The 14,708-nt window shown below is 39.2% G+C and overlaps 1 protein-coding gene across 1 annotated transcript; it reads right to left on the minus strand.

The window, feature by feature from the left end:
• Positions 1-10,691: 10,691 nt before the first annotated feature.
• On the minus strand, positions 10,692-11,917 carry Osi20 (osiris 20). Its single transcript, NM_001135887.1, is given in 3 exon segments — positions 10,692-11,133; positions 11,213-11,401; positions 11,474-11,917. Coding segments are annotated over 3 exon segments (882 nt in total). The 5' UTR covers positions 11,868-11,917; the 3' UTR covers positions 10,692-10,834.
• Between the last annotated feature and the right edge of the window lie 2,791 nt (positions 11,918-14,708).

Raw genomic sequence — 14,708 nt, forward strand, 5'->3', positions numbered from 1 at the left:
TTTTGCTTTTTTTTTCTTTTTTCTCCCTCCCTTGTAGTGATGTGAATAGATGGTGTAGAGCGTAATCGATGCTTTATATTTAAAAGCTAATTTTAGTCTAATGAATTACATTTTGTCCTGGATGTAAGTTGATGTCAGCGAGATAGAGATTGTCTCGAAAAATTTCACACGAATATAATTTATTTGGTTTTTGCTTGCCGTTTATTAACTGCTTAGCATCTGCGAAAGTGCACAAATTTGGGAAAAAGAAGCTAAGCAGCTGGAAGTAGCTTTTCGGGTTCTTCCAAAAAGTCCACTAAAAAGGCTTCAGTAAGTAACCCAAGTTTACTGTGACTTAATTTCACCTCAATTTATTAGTCTCAAATTAATCAAGTTCATCTTATTTGGCGGCATATCATTTTTCATTTAACAGAAAATAAGAAGAAATAAGACTTGGCTTAAAGGTTAGTTACCGGAACATAAATTCTCGAAATTGATTCTTATTCTCGTATTAGAGATTACTGTATATAATTTTTCGTATTGTTTCGTTATTACATTTAGATTGCTTACTGGAGTAATGCGCAAACTAGGGGTCGAGATCCCTGTAGGGGACGCCAGAAAGTTGTTGGGGGGTGCCAATTTTTATATTTCGTAGTCGCTTTAGCAGCTTGTAATATATGTATCTACCTACACTCGCCACCACACTAATATATTTATCTACACTATCCAGGGGTTCGCCAAAAAAACTCTACTAAATAGGTCGAAGTCGAAAAAAGTTTACGCACCTCTGGCCTATTGCTTGTCATTGGAATTTGGATGGGAACCTCTTTAGTTCACTCGTGAATCGTGTAGATACCCCGGTGCCTTATCCGACATTCAATCATACGATAAAATATAAATAATTCTTGAATTGTAGACATTTAATTAATAAGAACGTGGGTAAGTACAATGAATTGTTTTAATATTATCAATCGATAGAAAAACGTAACGGTACCACGAATTTTATTTCATGTTCTCTTAATGTTTTTTTTGAGTTTTATATTTGATTTACTTAAAGTAAATTGTAAGTTACTGAATCGTATAAGTCCAAATGTTGATATAAATTATTAAAATATATTTCGAATGTAACAATAAAGTTTAAAAATCTGCTTAGAAAGATGAAAAGTATGAATTAAAACTAAATATTCAGCTTTAAACTTTTACGGCTATCTGTATTACATACTGACGCGGTTTCCTCTTCAAAACCTAAAACAGTTTTGAGACGTATTTTTGTCGTCTCAATATTTCAAAATTTGTTCATCTTTTGGAATCAAAGACGACGAAGAACATTTTTTATTTAGTATCGACCTTTAGGTTTTAATCTTATAGGTGAATCCTGAAAAGCAGATACGCTTCATTGTTAAAAAAAAGTTTATGATATTACCGATTCTTATACTCATATATTTCCTTGGATCTAATAAATAGTAAAGTTGTAATATCACCGTTAATCAAGACAATAAACGCTATATGCAAGAGATTTATTAGGTGTAATAGATTTATTTACTGAAATAGTTATTAAGATTTGTAATATTTCAATATATGTACGTATCCAATAAAAAAATATCTATTGAAATGTATCGTTGCCGTTAATCACTTATTGAATGCATTTTATTATCGATCGAAATAAAATAAAAATAAAAATACGTTAAAAAAAATTCTAAAGCTAAGGGTTCAAGGTGAAAATATAAAAAATGTATAAATTATCCAATATATAATATTTTGAACCGTGTGCAGCGTTCTTATAAGCAACGTTATTTACGAAAATTTTAAGACTATAATTGGTATCTAATGTCGAGATTTAAGCGTAATCAATACACCTTAAGCCGGGTGTCCACTAGAGGCGAGTCGCCTCAGCTTGATCCGGCAGTTTAAAGCATAGATTATACACTTAAGGTTTAAAGCCAAAACGCGATGGCAGCAGACGCGCGTCAAGTAGCTGTTGCTTAAAATAATAATAAAAAAGAGGGAGCAACAAAATGCTGTACAAAATAGGATACGATTGTGGATAAAATAATTATTCCGGAATAGAGCGCGACATGAAAGTGAGCGCTCATATAATTTTATCAGGTTAATAGCAGTCGCGTTGTCCATTGCGATCCGAGGGGACACGCCCGTCTTCAGCAAATGCACGGCTCGGACCATAGATTATACTTACACTTAATATATTTGGCTCGGAGTGAGGCTCCTTTGAGCACGGCAAAGAAACCGACAAAATATGGCTCGGTTCGCGGCGACGAATTTGCCTCGTATCGCGGCGTGCCTCGAGTTGAGGAAGCGTCTCCACTTTCAACACGAAAAAAAAAATTGCGTTTAGTGGATACCCGGCTTTACACGATAATCCATCAGATTCTGTTTGTTGGGGCTAAGACGAAAAGTTCCCTCTACTTAAATTGTTCGGAACATAATATTATACATACCATGGTGGATACTTAGATTAAGACACTGAATGTACATATATTATTACACACGTATATTATATATAAATATTGTCGTTATGTATTCAATGTGCACTTGCTAAAGAAATGTCTTAACTTTAATCTCCACCTTTTATAGTACTTTATGCACTAAAATCAAATGAGATTCTTTAAATAGATTACATAAAAATGTATATTGGAGCACTCCTTAGTCGAAGGCTGTGAAATAATAGCTTTAACTTTCCCATCTGTAGATAGTCATACCTCGTAACATCATTACATTATACATTCAGTTATTTCTCTTATATCAAAGCCTATATTTATTATTAGTATTTTGGTTATAGCATCATTTAATTTTAATACACACATAACGAGTGATTTCTGGTATAACATTGCCTTGTAGCATTAAAAACCTGTAGATATATATTGAATAAAATGTTGTACTTTTTCGTCTTCGCTTATCAATGAAGAGACTGGGATTTTTTCTTGGCTTGTATACAGGGTGTTCCGCAAGAACCTGTTCGAAGTTATAGTGGGTAGGTAATATCTAAATACAGACTAAAGCCCTCTGTTAGGAAGTTGTTCTATCTAATTATTAAAAGTAATTCATGGAAAAGTGTTCGCTTTTTCGGACTAACGTTTTGACATTTATATTTGATGTCAGTTTTTTTATTATTATTTATTGCATAGACAGATGGATGAAAAAAAAAACATAATTACATTGCAATTGAGATATTGACTTCGTTCATTCGGTTCTTCGTTCAGTGTGTGGAATAAATAAATAAATAATTTTTTTTTCTCTGTAAGATACTCTTGAATACTCTTACCAAGTGGTTGGGTAAATTATCTCAGATAAAGGTATCGATAGCGCCTTATTCGACAATTATTATTTTTCACAATTTCCGCATATTTACTGGAATATTTCCTCATTTTTAATTTGCATATTGACCTATTTACAAAACTTTTATACCTATGTAACTAATTAGATATTGAATCCCTTTTTTAAAGTTATTACGCTGTTGCACCTTAGAGTACAATAAATTAATACATGATATTGTTATACTTCACTAGAATAGATGATCTTGTATTGAGATAAGTATGAAACACGAAATGTTGTAATACGGTGATTAAGAATATGAAATCTTAAGTCATTAATAGCTTTTTACTTCTGCGAAAGTAAATTAGCTAAATATCAGGTCAGAAGTGCATCAAATGTTAATGCAATTTGATTAAATTTAATAACTGCTTATATTATAATATGATAAATTGCAAAATAATATAAAAAAAATAGCTTCCAGAAATTTAACACGATCGAAAAAAAATGGGTAAAATTTAAAAGGTTCATTGAGTAATTTTAATATAATAAGCCCTGTATTCAAATTATGAGAGATGATGCACATTTGAACTAAAAGCTGATAGAGTAAGTTTTTAAATCTCTTTTTTTTGTATTTGAACAGTGCTCTTGCACAGAATCAACATCCACTCGTGACAATAATTAGCAAATTTATATCCTACAAGCTAGTATTTTTCCACTTTTCCACATTATCATATTATTATGAAGTATGTATATCGAATGTAACGCCCGTTTACCTGATATAATATTAATGAACTGAAATAAAGAAATTTAACACGAAATCGTTTCTCATTTTAAGTTTCCCAACACAATTTTTACTGGTGGTAGGACCTCTTGTTAGTCCGCACGGGTAGGTACCACCACCCCGCCTATTTCTGCAGTGAAGCAGTAATGCGTTTCGAATTGAAGGATGGGGCAGCCTATGTAACTGTACTTGAGACCTTAGAACTTATATCTCAAGGTGGGTTGCGCATTTACGTTGTAGATGTCTATGGGCTCCAGTAACCACTTAACACCAGGTGGGCTGTGAGGTCATCCACCCATCTAAGCAATAAAAAAAATATGTGTCTCCGTGATTTCGTCTCCACACATCTTATTTAAGGTCCGATAACTCTCTTGTCGTGGCCGCCGCTAAATACATATCTGACCTAAGCCGTCACCGTCCTCGTGATCTATTAGATTACTACGAAGAGTTTGACTTGCGGACTAGCCCATAGACATAACCCACTGAGTTTCTCGCCGGTTCTTTTCAGTGGGTCGCGTTTCCGATCTGGTGCGGTAAGTTCTGCGAAACACTGCTCTTGTTAGGACCAGTGTTAGCACACTCTCTGGTTGAACCCCGTAAGCTCATCTACTAGCCAGAGCGTAGCCAGAATAGCTATATATACATTTAATTACTTACCAGCGAATAGATAAGGAAACAAAGTGACTTGTCCGGGTGATATATGGACGAGAATGAACTGTGATTCCACTAACAACGGCCATACGGCCTTGCGAATATTATATATTCATAACTTCAATGAATGCTCAGTGTTCATACTCGGTTAGGTATATAAAAAAATTCAAAAGCTAGGCTGAAGATTTGGAATTTACGTCCGATTACTCCCGGATAGTTAGTGACGTCACAAATAAAACGAAAAAGAAGGAAGGGAAAATGCGATTCAATTGAGTTAATCTTTGTTTTAATAATTTGAAAATGGAATTGACAGCATATTCTCTTACGTCACGAAGAACTCGAAGAGCATCACGGTAGGGACAGAGCCTTTATTTTGTCACAGATAAATCTGGCTAGCAATAGGTCTCGGTAAACTTTGAATATAGAGTCGGTTCCTGAAATCCGTAACCATGCGAATGGTGCGTGCCAATAATGTGCGTAAAGGCTTAGTAAAATGAACTCCTATGCAATCAAGATTTCTAATTCGTCTCAGGTTGGTTTTCAGCAGCGCCACTTTTTATTATTATTTTTTTATTGCTTAGATGGGTTGTAGAGCTCATAGCCCACCTGGTGTTAAGTGGTTACTGGAGCCCATAGACATCTACAACGTAAATTCGCCACCCATCTTGAGATATAAGTTCTAAGGTCTCAAGTATAGTTAGGTATAATATATTTGGTGTACCTACATCTAATATATAATATTCTCGTGTCACGGTGTGCGTGATTGAACTCCTCCGAAACGGCTCGACCGATTTTCGCGAATCTTAGCGTGCATTTCGGCCAGAGTGAAGAATCAAACAACATTGTTGTTGAATTGGTTTTCATTCCCCTAAATGTTAAGGGTGGTCCACCCCAAAAAAATTTTATTTTTATTTTTTATCCAAAAATTTTTGTTTTTATTTTTTTATGATACAGCATACAAAAATACATACAAACCTTAATTTTCACCCCTCTACGATCAACCCTTATTTTTTATTTGTTAATCTTATATATAAAATTCTGGTGTCACAATGTTTTTTTTTTTTTTTTCCACAGGAGAAAATCGCCGGATCCCCACCCGCGCGGCAGGTGGGGTATGTGGGAGTTGAACCTCACTAAAAACTCCTGCCGCTCACAACCGGCGCCCTACCTCGGACCGGGCCGGAGCGCAGTTGGGGCTATTGAAACGGCGGGACAGGGTTGACGCAGAGCACATTACATCCATCCCACCGTCCCACGGACGCCGGACCGGCGGCCGCCAGCGACACGACCACCGGTTCCCTCGTTCAGCGGGCCGAGAGCCCGTTTTGATGGCGCCGCGTTACACCTTCCCCCAGAGCGGTCGGGGGAACGCGGTCTACCATCACCCGGCTTCCTACTGCGGGTGAGCGTGCAAAGCACGCCACCCCACGTCTGGATCTCTCCCCGCACAAAACGGGTGGGACCCCTAGCTCTTAGGGGGCCAGGTCACGGATACGACCCCGGTCCCGACCCCCTGCTCGGCGGCGGCGGGTTTCTGCGTAGTGAGGAGAGCTTTCCCTCACTCGCCCCGCCGCCTGGTGTCACAATGTTAGATACACCTCTGAAGCGGGTTGTCCGATTTTATATGCATGTTCAGTAGGTCTGAGAATCGGCTATTATCTATTTTTCATACCCCTAAGTGATAAGGGTTGTCCACCCCTAACATTTATTTTTTATTTTTTGGACAATTTTTTTTTGTTATAATGAGGCATTACGTGGTTGAATGAGGTTTTGTTATTTTTATATTCCCTCATCGTTCACAACGCCTACATGCTTCTTTCACTCATTTACCACATCCTTACACACTTACAATAAGTTAGTTTTTTTTGTCTACACTAGAAATTCCCTAGAAATCTTAATATGGCAAAACAACGTTTGCTGGGTCAGCTAGTATTATTATATTAACTACACCACTTATATTATTATTATATTAATATTATATTATTATTATATTAATGACTAGAAAGTCATTAAAGTTTTTGCTACAAATTGTGCGCCCTCTTTTTGCTTTAGATGTTCGAAGATCGGGAAATCACGATGCATATAACTAGTCAGGTCATAAGTATTGTCACACAGTAAAAACTTTTCTTTTAGAATGCTGGCCACAAAAAAGTTTATTGAATTCGAATTTCGAATTGTTCATGAAAATAAAAACGTATACTTTTAGAATTTTACTCATTTTTAAATATGGAGTGGACGCTTAAAGAAGACCGTGTTGCAGTTATTGCGTTGCATCGTTGCGGTTACGCGCCAATTCAAATTTTTAACATACTGAAAATTTTTAATATAACCAAATGATTCGTTTATCGTACCATCAAACGATACAATGAAGACTCTAGTGTAGATGACAGGTCAAGAAGTGGTCGCCCTCGGTCTGTTAGGACTCCAGCAGTGATAAAAGCTGTGAAGGCGCGAATTCAAAGAAATCCCAAACGTAATCAGAAACTGTTGGCCCTTCAGATGGGGTTAAGCAGAACCACGGTGAAAAGGGTGTTAAATAAAGACTTAGGGCTTCGGGCATATCGAAGAAAAACAGGACATCGTTTGAATGCTCGTCTAATGGACCTGAAACTGAAGAGATGCCGCGCTTTGTTGAAGCGGTACGCGGGAAAAAAATATCGGGAAATTCTTTTTTCGGATGAAAAAATTCTTACCGTAGAAGAGAGCTACAACAAACAAAATGATAAGGTGTACGCACACAGTAGTGAAGAAGCGAGCAACCGTATTCCGCGTGTCCAACGAGGTCATTTTCCATCCTCGCTCATAGTATGGTTGGGAGTTTCTTATTGGGGCTTAACAGAGGTACATTTTTGTGAGAAAGGTGTAAAAACGAATGCAGTTGTGTATCAAAATACAGTCCTGACGAACCTTGTGGAACCTGTTTCTCATACCATGTTCAATAACAGGCACTGGGTATACCAACAAGATTCGGCGCCAGCTCATAGAGCGAAGAGCACACAAGACTGGCTGGCGGCGCGTGAAATCGACTTCATCCGGCACGAAGACTGGCCCTCCTCCAGTCTAGATTTGAATCCGTTAGATTACAAGATATGGCAACATTTGGAGGAAAAGGCGTGCTCAAAGCCTCATCCCAATTTGGAGTCACTCAAGACATCCTTGATTAAGGCAGAAGCTGATATTGACATGGACCTCGTTCGTACTGCGATAGACGACTGGCCGCGCAGATTGAAGGCCTGTATTCAAAATCACGGAGGTCATTTTGAATAAACTTTAGTGTCATAAGAATCTATGTTTTGTTAAGTTCATTTTGGTATATGAATGGTTACATAATGAATAAACTTGTTTCAATTATTTTATATTGAACATGTGACAGAATTTATGGCTCTGACTAGGTAAATTAATATAGGTCCTAAGTTTATAAGGTTTACGTGGTAAAATTAGGTATTAATTGACTCGCTTTGTCAGGATTTAAATACAAATATTTTTAAGGCATAACGTGAATTACTTATGGCCGAAATTCAGTAGTGTTGAATGAAGCCATCGCTCGTACAAAGCTTTTTCTTTTTTTTTTAGGCCTGGGGCCGAAACTCTTACTATAATAGGTCCCCTAGCCTACGGGGCGCGCTTGGTATGTGGGACATGACGATCTGCAAGGTGTTGGGAGCAGATCGCGGGCCCAAGGAATTTTAGGGCCCTACCCACTAAACGACTCCCCTGCACTCTTACACCCGACGTCCGATCTCCGTCCGGGGTCAAAACCCGGTCAGAGTAGGGGGTTTCCCGCGGTCAACACGCGGCCGCGCCATCCCCAGGACGCCCGACCGACGGGTCGTCGAGGCGATAGTCGACGGTCAACGACGTCGGTCTCCGCGGTACGGCGGCCCTAACAGGCCGCCCGGGGTACAAAGCTAACCTTTTTTTTTTTTTTTTTTTTTTTTTTTTTTTTTTTTTTTTTTTTTTTTTTTTCGGGCCGGGGGCCGAACCTCCTACGAGGTCCCCGCGCCTAGGGGGCGCGCGGGGTATGTGAGACTCAACGATCTGCAGGTGTTGAGAGCAGATCGCGGGCCCAAGGATTTTAGGGCCCACCCACTAAACGACTCCCCTGCACTCTTACACCCGACGTCCGATCTCCGTCCGGGGTCAGAACCCGTTCAGAGTAGGGGGGTTCCCGCGGTCAACACTACAACCAGACACGCGGCGCCACCCCGAGGACGCCCGACCGACGGGTCGTCGAGGCGATAGTCGACGACCAACGACGTCGGTCTCCGCGGTACGGCGGCCCTACCAGGCCGCCCGGGCGGTGCCGCTGGTGTTCCAGGATACCCCGCTGGGCCAGAACCAGCCTGCCGGGTCGGAACGCGATACACCGCCGACCGGGTTGCTCTTCAACAGTATGTTCGGCGACGACAGCGACGACGAAAATGCGGACCGCATCGCAGTCCGCAGCCGCCGACGCGCCGTCCCGTCCTCCTGGTGCCAGCGCGCTAGAGTGACGGTAGCGTGCGGCGCAGCCTCAACCCCCTTAGGTCGCCCCGTGACCATCACCGGGAGGAGACTGCCTCCTCATAGGGGCTGGAGCTGGACAAACGCCCTCCTCCGAACCCCGGCTCGACGGCGGCGGCACGGCGCCGAGAGGGAAGAAGAGTACAAAGCTAACCTAACTTAACTAGGACTTCCAAATGGCAATCGACTGAAGTACCATGAGAGACAAGCGACAAACTTGAGTCAAGTTTCTGACTGGTGACAATAAAACATAAGTATATTAGTGTAAATCATTTTGGCCTCTAAGGACTTTACGAAGCTTCCTCTTTGGAGCATCGGGCGTTGCGCGTGAATCTATGTATAAATGGAATGTGAAATTATCGACACATTTACAAAAAAGGAGTGAAAACCGACCCCAATATTCATGGAGTTCATTTTAGGTCGGCTTCACGTATGATTTTCTTTTATGAATACTAAATAATATTGTTATGTAGATACTACGTGTTATGTGAAAGTGGAATACCGTGCAGTGATCGTAAATTTTATATCGATACGGATGTATTTGATATATTATTGATACCCACTAAGCATTCTTACAATATATTTTTTTAATAACTTTTATTTACCTATTGATTTTTTTTTCTATTTTTAGCTCTTCTTCTTCGTCGCTTTCTTCATTACTGAAGGTCGTGTCCCTGAAACTTAAGCTTGGCCTGTCTCGTGAGCTGTTTCCATCTCGTTCGGTCGTCAACTTCTCGTAGGGCGGTTGCGATTGTCAGCCCAGTTAGGGTGGTTATTGGGCCACACCAACGGCTAGGTGATCGGCCGCGGGGTCTCTTTCCTTCTACTTTGCCCGTCACGATCACTTTGTCCAAGCTATCTGATGGTCGGCGGGCAATGTGACCGAAATACCTGAGGATCCTCTGATAGTAGATTGATGAGAGCCTGATTCAGATGCGAAGCTGATCTAGAATAGATTTATTTATCTACTTCGCGTTTTTATTATATTCTATATTTTACTGGTGGTAGGTAGGTTTTTTTATTTTTTATTGCCCTTGTAGGCAGACGAGCATACGGCCCACCTGATGGTGAGTGGTTACCGTTGCCCATGGACTTCAGCAATGCCAGGGGCAGAGCCAAGCCGCTGCCTACCGAAGTAGAAGCTGAGTCCGCGCGGGTAGGTACCACCACCCTGCCATTCGGCCGTTAAGTAGTAATGCGTTTCGGTTTGAAGTTTGGGGCAGCCGCTGTAACTATACTTAATACCTTAGAACTTATATCTCAAGGTGGGTGGCGCATTTACATTGTAGATGTCTATGGGCTCCAGTAACCACTTAACACCAGGTGGGCTGTGAGCTCGTCCACCTATCTAAGCAATAAAAAATATCTTATTTAGTGTTATTCTCATTTAAATTTACGGTCACACGCCAGTTTGTGTAGTTTGACCAATTACGTTTCAATCATTTCTCAAACTTTTGCTATGGACGGATGAGCATTTAATAGGGTTTATACGAAAAATAATTCGATGATTAAAAAGACAACAGTTTTTTTATTTTATTTGTGTTCAATAAATAATAATAAATAATCGTCAAATAAATAAACTAATTATCCTAGTTACGTGCGTGCTATGTACAAGACAGTCCGATGGGTATTTTAAATGAGGTATTTGGATTAATAGGTGGGAGCTGATGATGACGATGATGATGATGAGATGGAGGCGACGTTCGAGTAGCTTGGCGATTGGTTCGCTGATGCAGAGGAACTTGAGTCACCGGGGTAGTACGAGCTGTAAGCCAGCTGCGAGGGGTCCCATACTCTGGCATAAGGTCCAGAGCTTGCAGGCTCCCATTGCGGGCTATAAGAATCCTGGGGCGCTGCTGGGGTCGAAGCTGGAGGCCCGTATTGGGATGCCGGCGGGCCGTACTGAGGCGCAGGAGGGGCTTCAGTCGGAGCCATCATCATTGGCATACCTAAACAGATAAATCATATTAGTCTTATGTTACACAAAATTTAAATAATGCTAGTGGTCGTTTTGATGTGTTTGATTACCTCCTTTCTTCAAGAGAAGATTGTAAACCAAGAATCCAACGACCAAAGTGATGGCCAGCTTACTGAGGATCAGAGCTTTGATAGCCTTGATACCGATGATCGAAACCAGGATCGGCATGATAGCTTTCATTTTAAGCTTCAAGAGCAGCAGGACGGGAAGCAGTAGCTTCTTCTTTAAGAGGCCACGAGCTGCAAGAGTAAAATTTAAAGTTAAACAAATTCTCGAAACGATTTGTCTTCAGTTAATATTATTTATAATACCTTCACCGTTCTCGTTGTTCTCAGGGAATTCAATATCGAATCCCCTGTCGGCTCTGTAAGAGACCTCCGCGTTTTGGAACATAAACTCCGGCAGTTTAAACTTGAATTCGTTGGTGTCCAAAATCCTCGCCACCCGATCATAGATGACTTTGTCGATGTTTGTCTCGTCCAATGCCCTCCCCGTTTCCGATCCTACACCGACTTTGTTGTCCAGATATGATAGAACTTTCACTTTGAGGCATGCCATGGGCGATCCGGCTTCGGAACAATCACTGATAACACTGTCCAGCAAATCATCACTCGTCCGTAGCCTCGGCAGTTCGATTTCGTTGTCCTTAATGGAGTAGGAGGTCGCGATGGCGACCGAAGCTAAGAGGATGCACACGCGTTTCATTTTCGTTAATCACTTTGTCATTAGATAAGGTTAATTAAACGTTCGACCCGGCCGGTTAATGGTGCAACAATGATTAAATTTTTCAATGGGCTTGGTTTATATATGTGGTCCTTCGGGTGGCAAGGCACGCGGGCGACACTCGTGCTCGGAATGCAAATTGCAATCTTACTTGGCGAGTTGGCGAACTATTTATTTTCGTATAAAGAAAGTCCAGCTCGATGAGACTTACGTATTTCCGCAGTAAAATACTTATTCAATATAATATATATATCAATAATCTATATTATTAATAAGTGAAGGAAAAACTTTGTATCCCTTTTTACGAAAATTGCGCGGACGGAGGAAATTTCCCACACTTAGAGAGAATATAGAGAAGGAGTGCGGAATGTTAATATTTTTTTAAATTATGCTTAAAAAATACATTAAATCAATAAAAAAAACATTACACACACTTCCATGTATTTGACGCACACACGCATGCATACTATTTATTTATTGTCAAACTTTTGTTCCTGACGTCTGTGGTCAAATTGAGAATAGATTAAATGAGTCGTCTATTATCAAAGCCGGCAATCTGACTTTTGAACAATATTGGTAAATCAGAAAAACGAATTATTGACTTTGTATTCCATTGGCAGTCACAAAACTCTTCGGAACGACATCTTAGTTAAATAACAGGTTAACTATTAGGTTAACTATTAACCTTTATTTAATGCAGGTTTTGAACCGTATTCTTTGAAGGAGACGATTATATTCAAATCAATCTGTATTGACATATCAATAACATTTTTTTGTCCAAATGCACAGATTGCCACCTTTGATAATAGACGACTCAAATATTGTTTGTCTTTATTAATATTTTTCTATAGTGTAGTCTTGGCGAAATTTGTTATTATAGAAGTATAATAATCTTTGAAAATAGAATCATAATAGTGTACAAACTTACAATTTCAATTAATTATATTATAGTCGAATTTCGACTACTGCGGGATCACTAGTATTAATTAAAATATTACGAACACAGAACGTTGCACAAATATCTAGAGATTAAATTGATTCTAATTAATTAAACATAGACCTAGTCTAGTTTATTTTCCTGTCTTCAGTGGATTCACTGACATCCCGGTGAACGATATATAGGTAGTAGGAACGATAGGTATATATTGTTCTCACGCATCAGTACATACTTCGCGGCAGAAATAGGTGGTGGTACCCATGATAGCGCAAATTATATATTTTGCCGGTTTGATTTTTAGTAGACGATGTTATTGCTTTATTGTTGAAGTCATTCAGTCAATCATGATGATGTGTTAGGTACGTATTTTATTAGAAAAATCTGCGGGATCCGAACAAGGTATTTGAACAATAAAATGTATATGGAGTCTTATCCTTTAAGCCACGAAGACTTCATTAACCCTTCAAGTTCTATGGTCAAATCGCTAATCCAACGGGCGCTTAGTGAACGTGGTCGGTCTTCAGGGTTTGATCTGAAGTATAAGCAAACAATGTCCATTTTTATTAATAAAATGCCCAAATATTCTTATCTACAAAATAAAAAACCTCACCGTCACATTCCACAAATGTGTGAACGAATTCAATAAATCATTGAATAAATCTATTACAATTCTATGTGTATCTTTGTAATGCTCTCACTCGTCTCAGCGTACATACAAATGAAGTGGCACGTTTTCGAGGATCATTCTGTTAACGTATTCCCATTGTTTACAATTAGTATTTGGTAATATGCAGATATTGACGTCAACCGTTTGAATTTGGACGCAATTGTGACGTAACGATGGATTTCGGAAGATTTTTATAATGTAACTGGCTTATTAATTAAATATACTGATAGTAGGTATAGGGATTTCTTAACAATAATAGATCAATGTCGGCCAATACAAGTTTATGTATTGTTGTCTGTTTCGATTAGTAGAGTATCTTATGATTCAATGCCCTGTGCCTAAATGGTTTGCCGCTCTGTTTTGGTCTTGAATTATTTGTGGAAGTCCAGAGAAGGTTTAAATGGTAGATAAGAAAATGCCCGAAATTACATAAAAATAACAATTTTGTTTTTCCTTTGATGTGTCCCCCGTCGGATGGATTTCTTTTGTTTGTTTTAAGTTTATTTTATACAAGGGCTTAAGTTTAGGCACTACGAAGTTTGCTGGGTCAGCTAGTTACCTAATAAAAATCCTGCAGCGTTTTATTGTGAACTGAGAATGATGGTAATTAATGAAAATACTAAAATACTATTTATAGTCTATTAATCTTAAAAGAAAACGAGTTTTGTTTAGTAGTTTTTATTATTTTAATTTCCGGTTCATAAAGCCGAAACAAAACCCGCGCAAGGATGTGCGGCTTGCGTCAGTTGTGCCGCCCCTCAGAGCCAGCTACCCTGGGTTATGGCCTTCTTGGCCCCAGAGTAAATACGCTCTGGACGAGAATAAAAGATCTCAGCTCGCCTCTTATAGTAGCAATCAATAGTTATTATTATTAGCCTTTGCCTAGTTAGGCACTACCGACTGTTTTCGTATTTGGGAATGGTGTACCTATACATCTTGTAAACCAAAGAGAGGCAGTAAATTAAAATGATAAACACACTTGAAGTTATTATAATATCAAAATATATTAAATAATTGAAATGTGTAATGCAAAGTTAGTGCATGTCTTAATTAGTACAGTTGGATTAGTTTGAAGTCTGGTTTGAAGGTTTAATGGGCTCTAGGACCGCTTAATTTATTTTAACTGATAAATTAATTCGATTACTTCACCATCATTGGTAACAGAAACAAGACAAAAAGAATAACATCTTACATCATTACGACGAAAAGTGAAAATCTT

The sequence above is a fragment of the Bombyx mori genome, chromosome 26 (genome assembly GCF_030269925.1).
Source record: "Bombyx mori chromosome 26, ASM3026992v2".
Lineage (NCBI taxonomy): Eukaryota > Metazoa > Arthropoda > Insecta > Lepidoptera > Bombycidae > Bombyx > Bombyx mori.